The following is an 18,213-nucleotide window of genomic DNA, read 5'->3' as shown; positions in this document are numbered from 1 at the left end:
TGTCTGCTAAGGGAAAGAGAATCCAAAATTACTTTGGAAAGGTACTTGTTGATGTGTGAGGGTCTACCTACCTTCTGTTAAGTGTGGTTATGAATTTTCAAACTGTTATTGCATTATTCTCTCCTGCAGCACTGCAAGTGGCATTTGGCTCGTTGTACAGAGACGATGTCTTAATCCAACCCAGTCGGGTGGTAACGATTCTGGCAGCAGCCTGCATGCTACAGCTGGTAAGAGTCAAAATAGAATAATTTGGAATGGAAGCACTTTGTGACACTCATCACAATTATCATTTTGTTGTTTTCCCCTCTCCCCCCATGTATGTACCTCTTCTCAAATGAATTTGGAAAGAATTCTCAACATTTTTAAATATTCAGGTAGTCTCAGAAAATGTTTGAATTATTGCCATGGCATACACAATGAACCCTTATCCTATTCTCACTCTCAAAGTATAATGAATTCCACGTGTATATGGAAGGATTAATAGTAATATCCCATTTAAGCAAAATAGCTTTGTATTAAAGTCTATTTATACCCACTAATTTTATGAGTGCTGTGTTTGCAGTTCAATTTGCTATGGAAGACCTGCTTATTGAACTAAAACTGCAGATTTTAAATACTCAACAGGTCATATAGAAACTTGAAACATGCAGAGTTTAACATTTCTGATCCCTGACCTTTGTGGGATCTTTCAGTGTTATGAAACAGCAGAACTAGCTTGGTCTCAGTTACAGAATTGGATCCAGCTCTGAGCATCAGACCTTAGAAAGGACGTGAAGGATTTGGCCAGTGTATGTTATTTGCTGGAATAGTCTGAGGAATGAGGGATTATTGTTCTATGTATGAACCAGAGAAATTGTGCTACTTCTCCTTTGAGCAGGATGGCCAAGAGGAGATCTGATGGAGCTGTATCAAATTGTGAATATTTTATCTAATGTAAATAAAGAGAGAAATTATCTTGAAAGGCAGTAACAAAAGCTCACATATTCAAGGTGATAGCAAATGAAACAGAGACAGAAGAGGAATGAGATTCTTTTTATGGAATGAAATGTTGAAATTTGGAAGACCCTATCTGACAAGGAAGTAGATACAGTTTCAATGGGAGCCAAAAATAAAGAAGAATAAGATCTTTACAAGATTGCAGATATATGGGGAAAGGCTGGGAGCCTGGTACAAATTGAGTTGCTCTAAAAAAGGACAGCAAAAGCTTCAGTAGGTTGAAAGGCCTCTTTCTAAGTTGTACGATTTTAAGATTGGTTTGCTTTGGACTTTCCTGGTATTCATTCAGCACTCTGAGCATTACCATTAGGGATAACATTCTAAAGAGAGGTTCAGTGATTTTTAAAGGTTGAGCATCTCGGGGTTTATTGCTTTCTTGTGTGCATCCTAGTCGTAAGTTATAGAGCTGGAGACACAAGAGACTACAGATGCTAGAGTCTGGAGCAAAAAATCAAACTGCTGGGGGAACTCAGCAGGTCATGCAGCATCTGTGGATCTGTGGGGGGGGGGGGGGGGGGGGGGAAGGAAATTGTCAATGTTTCAGATTGAGACTGTATAAGGACTGGTGAAGAGGACTATGACGAGCAGGAAGATGGCCAGTGGGGGGGGGGGGGGGGGGGGGGGGGGGGGTTGTTGTTGTGAGACAGGCCAGTAGGTGTTAGGTGGACCAAGAAGGAATGAGGGATGATGGACAGAAGGAACCAGGTGGGGGAGGGGAGAGGTGAAGTTGGGAGACAGTAGCAAGTGGGTGATAGGTGGAAGCAGAAAAGGAAAAAAGGCGCAGCTGGAGGGAATGGAGAGTGAAGGTGGATACAGAGACTGAAGGGTGATAAGCAGAGACACAAAGACTACAAGTGCTGGAGTCTGATAAGTAAGGAAGGTGATAATAGGAATCATTTAAAGGGGAGATAAAGGGCAGATGGAACCAGATGGGGAAGGGGATCTAGTGGGTGAAGTGTGGGTAGTAGGTGGATGGAACCAGCAGAGGAGGAGGATGAAAATGGATGACGGGAGGCTGGTGGGGTATATGGAAAAGGGAACAAAAATGGGAGGACCGGAGGTGGATAGGAAGGAGAAAGAGGAAAACAGGAAGTAAAGATCACCTGAAATTATAAAAGTCTATGTTCATACCATTGGGTTGTAGACCACCCAGGCGGAATATCACCAAGAGCGAAGTAGCATACCCCAACACTTGCCGCATCATGGGGGAAGACTTTAACCAGGCTAGCTTTAAGAAGTTTCTGCCTAACTACTATCAACACATCACTTGCAACACTAGAGGACTCAACCACTCCTATACCACCATCAAGAACGCCTACTGCTCCATCCCTCATCCGCACTTTAGTAAATCCGACCACCTGGTTGTGCTTTTTCTGCCTGTCTACAGACAAAGACTGAAGAGCGCAGCACTGGTGAAGAGGACTATGACGAGCTGGATGGGAGAGGCGGAGGAGTGAATCCGGGATTGCTTCGAGTGGGTGGACTGGACCATGTTCGTGGATTCGTCAGTGGACCTAAATGAATATGCCACAGTCGTCACCTACTTCATAAAGATATATGTGGACGAGTGTGTACCCACAAGACCATTCCAAGTCTTCCCCAACCAGAAGTCCTGGATGAACCAGGGTATGACCTCTGGAAGGCCATTGCAAGGGCAAAGAGGCAATTTTGGACTAAACTGGAATCATAGATGAACATTCAACAGTTGTGGCAGGGCTTGCACAATATTATTTCCTACAAGAAAAGATCAGTTTAACAGAAGTGGCAATGAACCATTACTTCTGGATGAACTCAATGCCTCTTATTCACCCTTTGATAGGGAGAACTATGACACACCCACACAAGCTCCCACATTTCTGGATGACCCTGTAATCTCAAGTCTCTGAGGCCAATGTAGGGCATCCTTAAAGAAGGTAAACCCACAAAAGGCATCAGGTCCAGATGACATATCTGGCCAAGTACTAAAGATCTGTGTGGACCAACTGGCTGGAGTATTTTGGGACATATTCAACCTCTCTCTTCTGTGGCCTTAGGTTCCCACCTGCTTCAGAAAGGCATCTATTGTACCAGTGCCCAAGAAGAGCGTGGTGACCTGCCTCGATGACTGCTCTGGTAGCACTTATATCAACTGTAATGAAGTGTTTCGAGAGGTTGGTTTTGGCATGAATCAACTCCTGCCTCAGAGGTGACCTGGATCTGCTTCATTTTGCCTTCTGACGCAACGGGTCAATAGCCGATGTGATTTTTTCTGGCTCTTCACTCTGCTCTGGACCATCTGGACAACAGGAACACACATGTCAGGTTGCTGTTCATTGACTCTGGCTCGGTGTTCAACACAATCATCCCATGCAAACATCATCAGGCTTCAAGACCTGGCCTCTGTACCTTCCTCTGCAACTAGACTTCCTCATCGGCAGACCTCAATCAGTGAAGATTGGTAACGATATCTCTTCCTCGCTGACCATTAACACAGATGCACCTCAAGGCTGCATGCTTAGTCCCCTGCTCTACTCTGTATACGTATATAACTGTGTGGCTAAGCACAGCTGGAATTGCCATATACAAATTCATCGACATGACACAGTTGTTGGATGACTCACAGGTGGTGCGCCGGAACATGTTCAGTGGTGCCACAACAACAGCTTATCGCTCAATGTCAGTAAAACTAAGGAGCTGATTGTTGACTTCAGGAAAGGGAAGGAGGGCAAACATGTGCCAGTCTACACTGGTGGTGGAGAGGGTTAGCAGCATTAAATTCCTGGGTGTTAACATATCAGATGACCTCTCCTGGGCCCAGCACATAGATGCAATCACAAGGAAGGCACACCAGCATCTCTACATTCTTAAAAGCTTAAGGAGGTTCGGCATGTCACTGAACACTAACAAACTTCTGCAGATGTACTGTTGAAAGTATCTTGACTGGTTGCATCATGGTCTGGTATGGCAATTCAAATGCACAGGAACGTAAGAAGCTGCAGAGAGTAGTGGACTCGGCCCAGAACATCACTGGTACGTCTCTTCTCGCAATTGATAGTATCTACATGAGGTGTTGCCTCAAAAAGGCAACATCCATCAAAGATCCCCACCATCTGGGCTATGCCATCTTCTTGCAGCTACCATCAGGCAGAAGGTACTGAAGCCTGAAGTCCCACACCACCAGTTTCAAGAACAGCTACGTCCTTTCAACTTTTCAGTTCTTGAACTAACCTGCACTAGCTTAATCACTACCTCAGCATTGCAACAAAATGATCACTTTGCACTACAATGGACTTTGCTTTCATTGTTCTAATTGTTTTCTTTCTTGTATAATTTTGTATAATTTATGTTTAATTTATGTTTTTCTTGTGAATGTTGTGTATGCTATGTGCCTGTAATGCTGTTGCAAGTAAGTTCTTCATTGTACCTGTGCAAACGTATACTTATGCAGATGATGATAAATTTGACCTTGATCTAATGTCAGAGAATCTTCATTATTAATGCCTAATGTTGTCACCAGGCTTACTTAATCATTGTACCTTGATAAAGCAATGTAAGTTAACATTCTCCATTATGCTTACCCACTGATCATCTCACTCAAGTTGTCACAGTTGGCCACCACCTGTACTTACACCTGATACACAAAGCTCAAAATGCTTTCCACAATCACAGTCCAAGTTTGGAAGCAGTATATCTGCCATTGGGCTGCAGAGTTGGTTTTGTGGATCAATAATATCAGGTGCATTCACTGTTTTATTTGGCTAGAATTCTTGATGGCACTTTATAAATAAATCTAAGGTTTATCTGAAGTACAGTGCTCACTTAGAAGTAAACAAATAAGGTATGGACATTCAATTTTTGTCATTTGTGCCAAATGCAGAAAATGAGCCACAGCACATTGTATTCTACTTTGAAGATTTGGTTGTATCAAAGCCAATAGAACTAAATTTCAAAAACAGAATATTATGTGGCTACCATAATAGTACATGTTGAGTGCTTGCAACTAAGTATTAATATCTGCAAGGTCTGAAGGTCACTTTGTGGACAGGTAATCCTGTGACTTGCTTTTTGTTTTGTTGCTTATTTTGTACACTCAGCTAGGATAGAACACAGTAAATTCAGCCCTGTAATGTTGCATAGATTTTAAACAAGCAACAAATTGTTTGCTGTGAGGTCTCAATTAAATTCCCCTCATTCTGTCCCAACTATGTGGCTCAGCTTCCAACAAAGGAACTTCCATAACCTTAGGTAGATACTTCCCATTCCTAATCAGATAGAAAGTTTGTTCCTAAATGAAGGGGTTTAAGATATTTTTGTGAATCGTAGGGATTAGAGGATTTGGGGGAAAAGAGTTAGGCCATAGATCAGCATGATCTCGTTAAATGGTAAAACACATTTAAGGGGCAGACAAGCCTCTCTGGATTATGTATTCCCATGATATGTTCTCACTCAGGACTTCTAGGCAGGACCCTTTCAGTTGTGTTGCGTGACTTCACTCACGCAGTATTATAGCTCCTGCTGCCTTTTATTGCTCCTTTGCTCACATCTCTTTTGCTCTTTTTGATTCTTGAAGGACAGTTTGATTCAACAATGTGGTGAAACCATGAAGGAAACAATCAGTTCCAAAACTGTTTGTGGCTTCTACACAGCAGCTGGGACTTATGGCCTGGACTCAGTAAAGCAAAAGTGAGTACTGGAAAATATTCTGATACTTGCTCTATAACTTTGTCACATTGTTTCAACATTATGGTTGAGAAATCTGTCTTTCAGTTGTGCGAGAGTATCAGCCTGTTGGTTGTACTTACCTCCACACATTTAGTTCTGTCAGCTCCAGCAGAGATGTGAAAATACTTTTGTTTGTATTTAGCATGAGCAACCAACGATAGATTTCTCTCCCTGTATCTCTCATATATAGTCTGCTTATCAAGTCAATTCAGAGAATGGACTTGCTCTGATTTCAGACATCCCTCTGACTTGTGCAGTTTCTTCTGATGCAGCAAGGAGAATATACCCATAACTCTGGCTAATCCTCTGGCCTGTTTTTGCTCAATGTATTTACTACTTCCATTATGTTCAAGGAGTTGGATTGGACGTAGAAATGTACTTCAGGTTTTGTTTTACTCTCAACAATGCAGCATGGTTCAAACAGATGAACTTCTTGGACTTCACAGTCATTGGTATAAATGCCTTTCAGGGAACACAGTATTATTTCTCACTGCATTCTGAATTTTCAATTTTTAATTCAGAATCTCTGATTCCCACAATCTCCAGACATTTCCTGACACTAAAGAATCAGGTTTATTGTCACCGACATACGTCGTGAGATTTGTTATTTTGCGGCAGCAGTACAGTGCAAGACATAAAAATTACTATAAGTTACAAAAATAAATAAATAGTGCAAAAGAGGAATAATGAGGTAGTGTTCATGGACCATTCAGAAATCTGATGGCGGAGGGGAAGAAGCTATTCCTGAAACGTTGAGTGTGGGTCTTCAGCCTCCTGTACCTCCTTCCCGATGGTAGTACCGTGAAGGGGGCATGTTCCGGATAGTGAGGGTCCTTAATGGTGAATGCCCCCTTCTTGAGGCACTGCCTCTTGAAGATGTCCTCAGTGGCAGGGAGGATTGTGCCCGTGATGGAGCTGGCTGAGTCAACAACCCTCTGCGGCCTCTATCGATCCTGCACATTGGAGACTCCATACCAGGCAGTGATGCAACCAGTCAGAATGCTCTCCACTGTACTTCTGTAGAAGTTTTTCAAGCATCTTTGGTGACATACCAGATCTTAAACTCCTAATAAAATAAAGCCGCTGGCATGCTTTCTTCGTGATTGCATCAATGTGTTGGGCCCAAGATAGATCCTCTGAGATGTTGATGCCCAGGAACTTGAAGCTGCACACCCTTTCCACTGTTGACCCCTCAGTAAATATTGGTGTGTGTTCTCCCAACCTCCCTTTCCTGAAGTCCACAATCAATTCCTTGGTCTTCCTTGAGTGTGAGGTTGTTGTTGCGACACCACTCAACCAGCTGATCTAACTCACTGTACTCATCACCATCTGAGATTCTGCCAACAACAGTGGTGTCATCAGCGAATTTATAGATGGCATTTGAGCTGTGCTTAGCTACACAGTCACGAGTGTAGAGAGAAGAGCAGTGGACGCATCCTTGAGGGGCGCCTGTGTTGATTGTCGGTGAGGAAGAGATGTTACTACCGATCCGCACTGACTGTGGTCTCCCAATAAGGAAGTTGAGGATCCAGTTGCAGAGGGAGGTACAGAGGCCCAGGTTTTGAAGCTTGTTGATTACTACTGAAGGGATGATGGTGTTGAATGCCAAGCTGTAATTGATAAACATCAGTCTGATGTATGTTTTGCTGTTGTCTAGGTGCTCCGGAGCCGAGTGGAGAGCCAGTGAGATTGCGTCCGCTGTAGACCTGTTGTGGCAGTAGACAAATTGCAGTGGGTCCAGGTCCTTCCTCAGGCAGCAGTTAATTCTAGCAATGACGAACCTCAAAGCACTTCATCACAATAGATGTGAGTGCTGTTGGGTAATAGTCATTGAGGCAGCTCACCCTGCTCTTCTTGGGCATCGGTATGATTGACGTCCTTTTACAGCTGATGGGAACCTCAGACTGTAGCACTAAGAGTTTGAAGATGTCCTTGAACACTCCAGCCAGTTGGTCAGCACAGATTTTCAGTACCCTGCCAGGTGCACCGTCAGGGCCTGATGCCTTGCAAGGGTTCACCTTCTTGAAGGATGTTCTGACGTCGGCCTCTGAGACAGAGATCACAGGGTAGCCAGATGCTGTGAGGATTTCGCACAGGTGCAGTGTTATTCTCCCTCTCAGCATGTATAGAAGGCATTGAGCTCATCAGGGAGTGAATCATCACTACCATTTATACTGTTAGGTTTCACCTTGGAGGAAGTAATGGCATGCAAACCCTGCCACAGCTGTTGTGCATCTGATTCTATCCTTAACTTCACACAGAATTGCCTTTTCACAATTCCACTTTCACAATTTCACTTACTTCTCATCTTTCATGTCTTTCCCCAGTCTACCTGCCATGATTTCCCCAACCATCCACACCTGTCAAGCAACATGTGGCAGTCACCATTTGTCTCTGGGTTTATTTTTGTTCAAAACTACTTGCACAGCAATTTGCAGACCCTCTACTTATCCTCTATTTCGTAAGAACATAAAATTAGGATGTGGAGTAGATTATTTGGCCCTTCAAGCCTGCTCTGCCTTTCATGAAAATCAAAGTTGATCTTGCACCTTCTCACTATTTTCCTACACTATTCCCACATCTCAATTTCCTGAATATATAGAAGTATTTAGCTTGCTTTTTTGAAAGAACTCTGACTGAGATTCCATAACCTTTTCGGAAAGAAAATTCCAAAGAGTTACCACCTTCTGGGAGGAGAACTTTCTCTTCATCTCATTCCTGAATGAAATCGTATCCCATGCTGATAATTGATGAACTAGTGAAGCTTCAAATGTGTTGGCTCATAATAGCAATTAATTAATCAGGGCATGTTGCACCTGTGAAGTGTTATGTGAAGGTTCACCCTCAAGATTTCCCTGATGGTGAGTGCCTGATTGCAGAAGGACCTCAGGTTCCAAGAGAAATCAAGAAAGGGTTGGTCTATAAAACAGGATCTGTGTTGATCTCTAAATCTGTTTATAAATACTAAATCTGAGTAGAAGTCTTATTTCTAGTAATTAGAATAGAGTACAAAACATAAAGGTACTGGAGTCCATAGACTTTTTTTTAATTATTGAATTGTTTTAATTACAGATGTCTTGAGTGGCTTTTAAACAATCTCATGACACACCAAAGTGTCGAACTCCTGAAAGAACTGAGGTAATTCACATTTTGTTTTGAAAGTGAAAGCCTTCTCTGTCCCCAGCTTAGGGAAAAAGAAATGTAAAACGTGGCTTGTCACTGAAATGTTCAATATTTAAATGGTGACAATACTCATCTTGAAAGTTCATAACATAAGTTCATTGAGAGAAGCTATTTGTGTCATCCATCTCACCTTTCAGCATCAAACAGTTTCAAGAATGACCAAATTTTTTGCTTGCGTTATATTTGCTCTTTAGCCATTCAAGGTAATATTTGGCCTTTACATTTAATAAAAAAAAATTCCCTTTAATCCTGGACTTGTTCTGTGCTAGTTTAGAACAAAAACACATTTAAACGTCAGGTATGAGACACAAGAAATTCTGCAGATGCTGGAATTTGGAGCAATACACAGAAAGTGCTGGAGGAACTCAGCAGGTCAGGCAGCACCCATGGAGGGAAATAAACAGTCAACATTTCGGCCAAGACCCTTCATCAGGACTGGAAAGGAAGAGGGCAGAAGCCAGAATAAGAAGGTGGGGGGGGTGGGAGGAGGGGAGGGAAGGGAAGGAGTACCTGCAGGCAGGGGATAGGTGAGTTCAGGTGATAAGGCGAATCCAGGTGAAAGGAGGAAAGTAGTGGGTGGGGGAGGGGAAGAAGATGTAATAAAGCTGAGAGGTGATAGGTAGAAGAGGCAAAGGGCTGAAGAAGAAAGAATCCAGTTGGAGAGGGCAGATTTCTTGACTTTAGGATTTCCTGTAACGTGCTATAGCAATGACATACATTTGAAATGTTTTAATGTATAAAATGCTCTAATCAATTTAGCCACATTCCAGGAAGGATGGAGCCACTCTTGAGGCACATAAGCAAACAACAAACAGTAGGTCAGACACCATCTGTGGAGGCAGAGGGATGGTCGACATTTGGGTAACCAGCATCAAGACCCAACATCAGGGTCCAAAAAGTCGACCATCTCTCTACTTCTACAGCTGCGGCCTGACCCACTGAGTTCCTCCAGCAGTTTATTTTTTGCTCCAGATTTCAGCATTTGCTGTCTCTTGTATTAGTTATGTAAGACTGGAGAAGCTGGAATGGCTTTGGAGCAAAAAAGATTAAGAGGAATTTTAATGCAGGTATTTAAAATTACAATCAACTAAATAAAGAGAAATAGTTTCCACTGGGGGTCAGTAATACAGAGACATGGGTTTAAGATAACTGCAAAAGGACAAGGTGAGGAGAACTTGTTTTACACAGCAATTCAGCCTTTCAGAGCTGAAGCAACTTTCGAAAGGAAATTCGATAGATAAAGTTATAGAGAGTCTAAGAGCTAGACAGCGAAGAAACAGGACCTCTGACCCATTGCGTCTATGCCAATCATCGTGCCTCTTTACCAATCCCACATTCCAAAGGAAGCATTTGCAGGATCAGAAGGAAAAGACCAGAGGATTGGGATGAGTTGAACTGCTATTTTCAGAATTGGCAACATGGGCCAATTTCCAAGTGTAAGGTACAATTCCATGAAATTATAGCTGACATATTGCTCAGAACTGGTGCCGAAATGTCTGAAAAGACCTGGTGTTAGCCACAGTTGAAGTTCACGAAGACTGGAAGGTGGCTAATGTCGTTCTATTGTTTAAGAAGGGTAGCAAGGACAAGCCAGGGAACTACAGGCCGGCCAGCCTGACGTCAGTAGTGAGGAAGGTACAGGAGGGAATTCTGAGGGACAGGATTTACCAGTATTTGGATAGACAGAGTCTGATTAGGAGGAGTCAGCATGGCTTTGTGCATGGAAAGTTGTGCTTGACAAGTCTCTTAGAGTTATTTTGAATAGGTAATCAAAAAGGTAGATAAGGGTAGGGCAGTGGATGTTGTCTATTTGGACTTTAGTAAGGCCTTTGATATGGTCCCGCATGGTAGGCTGGTCTGGAAGGTTAGGTCCCATGGAATCCAGGTGGAGCTAGTTAGATGGTTTCAAAATTGGCTTGGAGTTAGGAAGCAGAGGTTGGTGGTTGAAGGTTTTGTTTTGGAATGGAGGCCAGTGACTAGCAGTGTGCTGCAGGGATCGGTGTTAGATGCGAATGCACAAGGCTTGAGCAATAATCTTGTGGATGACATGAAATTAGGAGGTGTTGTTGATAGTGAAGAAGGTTATCGTAGATTACAGGGAGAGTGCATAAGTGCATAGTTTGTTGAAAGCGGCGTCACAGGTAGACAGGGTGTTGAAAAAGACGTTTAGCACGCTGGCCTTCATCAGTCAGGGCACTGAGTAAAGGAGTTGGGACATTATGTTGTAGTTGTATAAGTTGTTGGTGATGCCGCACTTGGAGTACTGTGTTGGTCACCCTATTATAGAAATATATTTTGAGATCCATAGTTAAAGTGGATGGTTTTTTCTCTAACGTTTTTTCTCCAGGGTAGGGGAGTCCAAAATTAAGAGGCATAGATTTAGGGTGAGAGGGGAAGGCTTTAAGAGGGACCTGAGAGGCAATACTTTCACACAGAGGGTTGTAAATATATAGAACGAGCTGCCAGAGGAAGTGGTTGAGGCAGGTAGAATAATGTCATATAAGAAGGACTTGGATAGGTACATGGAGGGGCAGGGCTTAGAGGGATATGAACCAAATGTAGGAATTTGGGTCTAGCTGGGTTGGCACTGTGATCAGCATGGATTGGTTGGGCCAAAGGGCCTGTGTCCGTGCTGTATTGCTCTATGATTCTACGACTCTAATACCTCTTATTACTAGCAAATACGGCAGAGAAATTTCCCCCTTCATCGCAGACTTTGAAATTCTGACTGACAGTGCTACCTTAGGACGGTGATGTTCCACTGTCCTACTCATTATATTGGTTGCCATGGAGCTGAGTTATGCTGTTCACTGACGTTTGTAGCCATTGCGATGGAGCTGTCACAAGAACTAATTGTCCCGCTTGTATTTCAGGAGTCCCAACTTCAGCTGGCCTTCATTCAATGCAGCTCATCCAGTAGAGGATGAAATCAGATTCCTTGTGTTTACCAGACACTCGTAAAATAACATAAGTCTCTATTAGTGATGCTGCTATTGGCATGTACCCTAGCTCAGATGATGATGTATTTTTCTTTCCTCATCCAGTATAGGTCTGATGGAGAAGCTGGTGAGCTCTCCTGACCTGTTTGTGATGCAGGTGGAGATGGATGTTTATACTGCACTGAAGAAGGTACTCGCACTGCATCGTCTATATAATTTTTTTAACATAGTAAAACTTCCCGAGACGCGTCATATGCAGATACGATAGTGCTGTTCAGGAGGCTGTTAGACACACGAATATGCAGGAAATGGAAGGTTATGGATCATGTACAGGCAGAAGAGAATTAGTTTAATTTGGTATCGTGTTCAGTACAGAGATTGTGAGCCAAAGGGCCTGTTCCTGTGCTGTACTGTTCTATGTGAGAATCATCAAAAATAATATAAGGTTTTAATCGAAGACCAAAATGGTTAGCCATAAAGAAAGATTTTAACATGTCAAAGAGGAAAGATCAAGATGATTTGGGGGAGAATTCTAGACTTTGGAGCTCAGACACTGAAGGTATGCTTCTCCGAAATGGAGCAACTAAAGTCAAAGTGAACAGGGCCAGAGTTAGAGGAGTGCAAGAGGTCTTGTGGAACTGAGCAGCTATGTAGGACGAAGCCACAGACAAATTTGAAAACCAGCATGAAAATTTTAAAATCAAAGTCAATTAAAGAGTGCAAAGAAGATTTACGAGAATGTTGCCTGGACTCAAGGGCCTGAGTTACAGGGAGAGATTGGGTAGGCTCAGCCTTTATTCCTTAGAGTGTAGAAGACTGAGGGGTGACCTTATAGATGTGTATAAAATCATGAGGGGCTAGACAGAGTGAACACACAGTCTTTTTCCCAGGAAAAGGGAATCAAAAACTAGAGGGCATAAGATGAGACGTGAAAGATTTAAAGGGGTAACTTCTTCACTCAGAGGGTGGTGAGTATATGGAAGTAGTTAAGACAGGTAGAATAATCACATTTAAGAGACATTTGAATTAGTATATAGATAGGGAAGGCTTAGGAGGATACAGGCCAAACACGGGCAACTGGGACTTGTCAACATGGATGAGTTGGGCGAAGGGCCTGTTTCCATGCTGATTTACTCTATGATGCCTCTGTGACTCCTCTTGACCATTTTAGTCTAGTGTGTAAGGCAATAAGCAAATAGACTTGGTGCCAATCAAGGTGTGGACTGAGGAGCTTTGGTTAAACCTTGACATTACAAATGATGAGTACAGGACAAGCCAAGAGCTCTTCACCAAACCTGTATTGCACTGAGGACCGGCCCTTCCTGGTTCTTAGTTCCTAACATTGTGCTACCTTGGGGAAAAGTCCAGAGTTTAGAAAGATGTTTTACTTCTGTTTTTTTGATAGTTTTAGTGACAATGACAAGAATGGCCCAATGATAGGGCAGGCGCTGTACCATTTTAGTGACAGATACTAACCATTCTGATCCTATTTATAACTATACTGCTAGGGCTGAGTTATTAGACTGCTCCTTTGCCAGAATGAGAAAAAAAAATCAATAAGTTTGGTGATTGCAAATCAAAGGTTAAGTTACAGGTGTCCATTCACCTGCTTACTTCAGCCTTCTGATGGAGCGCAGTCTAATGTGTGGCGTGCAATGGGTGAGAGATTAATTTTTACCAAATTGTTTAAGTCAGTGGTTCTCAAACATTTCTGTGCAAAGACCATCTTCCCCAACCAGAATATTGACACACTGTGTTAATAATTCTGGAAACTTCCATAAAGTCGTAATGACTGCTAAGCACTTATCTCACCCTTTCCCTGTGCACATCTCTCAACTTAAAAGTATTGCATGCCGTGTGGAAGAACACTCATAATTTTACTAGTCTGACTTTTTTCTAGTCCCTGGACATTGATAGTTTGGTGGTGTGGGGTAGGTTGCAGGGTTCCAATGAAGACTAATGCCCAGACAGGAATCACATCAAGCTGCTGTAGTTTATCTACAAGGAGGCTGCAAATAATACATGGTATAGCAAAAGGAAAAGCAGCCATCTATCAAGTTTCATGCTATATTCATTATAAAAGTAATACAAATTTAATCGATGATCTACATATGCTTAACCTTCCAGTGCACTTGTTGCCTTAGCTAAAGTGTAAACAGTTTTCAACATTCAATATCAGCCATACTCACTCCACGGCAAACTTTCTGTCATTGTAATTGTGAGGTATAGCTGGCAGAGTGAGTGTGCAAGCAGCTTGTTCAGAGTGCAGAGAGAACCTGCTGTATTAGTTCCTCAGCACTTTTGAGTCTGTTTTAATTGGATCTGTATTTTTTGCAGTGGATGTTCCTCCAGCTGGTGCCCTCCTGGAATGGATCCTTGAAACAGTTATTAACTGATGCAGATGCCTGGTTTTCCAAGCACAGAAAAGGTAAGTGGTACCTGCTGCATTTGTTCCTTTTGGCAGCAATAACAGCTGAGATGTTAAAGCAGGTAATTGAGGGTCAAGGATGTCTTCAAGCAGTTGCAGATTATTTTCAAGGGGGAGTGTGAGCAGCCAGAGGTCATTTGGTCAGAAAAATGTAGCTAGAAAAAGGGATGAGGTCCTGCAGAGTGAATATAGGGAATTAGGCAGAAAGTTAAAAAGGAGGACCTCAAGGGTTATAATTTCTGTAATCTACTCCCGGTGCCATGTGTTGGTGAGGGTAGGAATAGGAGGATAAGGCAAATGAATGCATGGCTGAAGAGTTGGTGCACGTGGGAGGGATTCAGGTTCTTGGACCAATGGAATCTCTTCTGGGGCAGAGGTTACCTGTACAAGAGGGACAGGTTACACCTGCACTGAAGGGGAACTAATATCCTGGTGAGGAGATTTGGTAAATTGGTTTATTATTGCCACATATACTGAGGTACAATGACAAACTTGTCTTGCATACCATTCATACAGATCAATTCATTACAACAGTGCATTGAGGTAGTACAAGATAAACAACAACAGAGTGCCGAATAAAGTGTTACAGATAAAGTGCAGTGCAGGCAGACAATAAGGTGCAAGGTAGATTGTGAAGTCAAGAGTCCATCTTATCATACTAAGGAACCATTCAATAGTCTTATAACAGCAGCATAGAAGCTGTCCTTGAGCCTGATGGTACATGCTTTGTTTCTTCTGCCCGATGGGAAGGGGGGGGGCGGGGTGGAGAGCGAATGTCCAGTGTGGGTGGGTTCTTTGATTATGCTGGCTGCTTTACCAAAGCAGTGAGAAGTGTAGACAGAGTCCGTGGAGGGGAGGCTGGTTTCCGTGATGTGCTGAGCTGTGTTTGTAACTGGAGTTTCTTGCTTTCACGGGCAGAGCAGTTGCCATACCAAGCCATGATGCATCCAGATAGGATGCTTTCTGTGGTGCACCTATAAAAATTGGTGAGGGTCAAAGGGGTCATGCCAAATTTCTTTAGCCTCCTGAGGAAGTAGACACCCTGGTGAGCTTTCTTGGCCATGGTGTCTACATGGTTGAACCATGACAGGTTATTAGTGATGTTCTCTCCTGTGAACTTCGGGAGGGTTTAAACTGGTCTGGCAGGAGGGTGGGACCCAAAGTAGTCATGAAGCAGACTAAATTGCAGTTATTTTAATGCAAGAAGTCTGACAGGTAAGGCAGATAATCTCAAGGCATGGATAGGCACAGGAGTCTGGAGTATTACAGCTACTACAGAAACGTGGATGAGCAGCTCAATATTCTGGGGTATAGATGCTACAGGCATGATAGAAGTGGAGGTAAGATATTGATTTGGGGGAACCTGAAGGCAATACTTAGAGAGGATATTCCAGGGGGAACGTCCAATGAGGCTGTATGGTTGGAATTTGGAAATAAGAAATGGGTGATAATTTTTATGGGATTGTACTATAGCCCTCCCAGTAGTCAACATGAACTAGAGGAGCAAATAATTATGGAGATCACAGATGTGTAGCAATAATAAGGTTGCAAAAGAACCTTTGGTTCGCTATGTCTGTGTCAACCATGATGCCAAATTAAACTAAACCTATCTGCATGCGCATGATCCATATCCCTTTGTTCCCTGCCTATTCATGTGCCTATCTAAATGCTACTATCGTGTCTGCTTCCACCTTCAGCCATGGCAGTGTGCTCCAGGCACCTATGACTCACTGTTTAAAAGTAAAATAACTCCGCACACCTCCTTCAAACTTTCCCCTCTCACTTTGAAGTGTGTTCTCTAGTATTAGACATTACTACATGGGAAAAAGATTCTGGCTCTCTGTCGTACTTATGCTTCTCATAATTTTATAAACTTCTATCAGGTCACCCTTCAGCCTTTGATGTTGCAGACAAAACAATCTAAGTTTGTCCAATCTCTCCTTATAGCTAATACTCTCTAATCCAGGCAGCATCTTGGTGAACCTTCTCCAAAGCCTCCACACCTTTCCTGCAGTGCAGCAACCAGAACTGCACACAATACACCAAAGTTTATATAGTTACAAAAATTGCATTTCACTGTGTGTTTTGACGTACATGTACAATAAAGATATCTTATTCCTGACTTTGAGACTCAATGCCCTGGCCGATGAAGCTAAGCATGCCATATGCTGCCTTTACCACCCTGTCTACTTGTGTTGCACTTTCAGGGAGCTAAGGACTTGGACCCCAAGATCACTTTGAACATCAAATGGTAGTAGTAATAGGTGGTGATTTTTATCTTCCCAATTATTGAGAGAGACTGCCATAATGCTAAGGGATTAGAAAATAGAACAGTACAACACAGTACAGGCCCTTCAGCCCACAATCTATATAAACCTACTCCACGATCAATCTGACCCTTCCATCCTACACAGCCTATGACCCTTCCATCCTACACAGCCTATAACCCTTCATTTTGCTTACATCCATGTGCCTAACTTAGAGTCTCTTAAATGTCCCTATTGTATCAGCCTCTACCACCACTCCCGGCAGTGCGTTTCAGGCACCCACCTGATGTTAGAGTTAGTGTAAAAAAAACTAACTCTAACATCTCCTCTAACCTTTCCTTCACTCACCTTAAATGGATGTCCTCCGGTATTAGCCATTGCTGCCTGGGAAAAAGGTGCTGGCTGTCCACTCTATCTATGCCTCCCGTAATCTTACACACCTCTCTCAAGTCACCACTCATCCTACTATGCTCCAAATAGAAAAGCCCTAGCTTGCTCAGCCTTTCCTCATCTAGTTTGGATTAGATGTGGCAGAATTTGTTCAGTGTGTCCAGGAAAGTTTTCTCAAGCCATATGTAGGTGGCCTTACTAAAGCAACAGCTATGTTTGACCTCCTCTTAGGAAATGAGGCAGAGCAAGTAGCTGATATGTCAGTGGGAGAGCACTTTTGGACCAGTGACTATAATTCTATTTGTTCTAAAATAGTTATGGAAAAAATATAGGACTAATTCACGTTAAAATCCTAAATTGCGGCAGGGCTAATTTTGATGGCATTAGACAAGAACTTGCAAAACTTGATTGGGAAAGGCTGTTAGCAAGTGAAGGGATGTCTGGCAAGTGGGAGGCTTTTAAAAGTGAGATATTTGTTGGATATTTGTTTGAGATATCTGTTTGTTGGAGGAAATCTTTCTTCGTTTGAACAATTGCCTACCAAGTATAATTTACCAAAAACTCATTTTTTTAGATATTTACAAATTAGAGATTTTCTTCAATCTCAATTACCTTCTTTTCCTTTGTGTCCCAATAAGAATTTATTAGATGTAATTTTTAAGTTGGAACCCTTTCAGGATGGCTCAATATCTAATATTTATGACAGATTACTAGGAACGAGTAAGGTGCCACTAGATAAAATTAAAAACGCTTGGGAACAAGATTTGCAGATGTCAATTTCCGAGGAAACTTGGAACAAGATTTTCAATTTGGTTAATACTTCATCATTATGTGCTCATCACTCTCTCCTTCAATTTAAAGTGGTCCATAGAGCTCACTTGTCTAAAGATAAACTATCCCATTTTTATTCTGATATATCTCCTTACTGTGATAAATGCAATAACGGAGTGGCTTCCTTAATTCACATGTTTTGGACTTGTGAGAGTCTTAAAAAATATTGGACAGAGGTCTTTCATACTTTTTCTGTACTTTTTAAAATAAATTTTAAATTTAATCCTTTGACTGCACTATTTGGGATTGTTGGAGAAAAAGATATAACTTTGAAGGCTTCTGATTTACATATTCTGGCTTTTATTTCTCTTATAGCCAGGAGAGCAGTATTGCTTAATTGGAAGGAAGCAACTCCACCTACACATGTTCAATGGTTACGGGATGTTATGTCATACTTGAATCTAGAGAAGATTCGCTGTTCAGTTTTTGAATCTAACCTAGACTTTCAAACCCTGTGGGGACCCTTTTTGAATTATTT

General features: G+C 42.3%; 1 protein-coding gene across 1 annotated transcript in view; it reads left to right on the top strand.

The window, feature by feature from the left end:
• Positions 1 to 18,213, top strand: part of gmcl1 (germ cell-less, spermatogenesis associated) — a 138,174-nt gene that overhangs the window by 43,009 nt on the left and 76,952 nt on the right. Inside the window, exons 4-8 of the mRNA XM_052040840.1 lie at positions 130 to 227; positions 5,546 to 5,658; positions 8,770 to 8,835; positions 11,925 to 12,009; positions 14,157 to 14,247. Of these exons, the coding sequence (XP_051896800.1) occupies positions 130 to 227; positions 5,546 to 5,658; positions 8,770 to 8,835; positions 11,925 to 12,009; positions 14,157 to 14,247 (453 nt within the window). The remainder of the gene's footprint in view (positions 1 to 129; positions 228 to 5,545; positions 5,659 to 8,769; positions 8,836 to 11,924; positions 12,010 to 14,156; positions 14,248 to 18,213) is intronic.

Source organism: Pristis pectinata, chromosome 29, assembly GCF_009764475.1.
Source record: "Pristis pectinata isolate sPriPec2 chromosome 29, sPriPec2.1.pri, whole genome shotgun sequence".
In the NCBI taxonomy this organism is placed as follows: domain Eukaryota; kingdom Metazoa; phylum Chordata; class Chondrichthyes; order Rhinopristiformes; family Pristidae; genus Pristis; species Pristis pectinata.
This window is presented reverse-complemented; position numbering and strand designations above follow the sequence as displayed.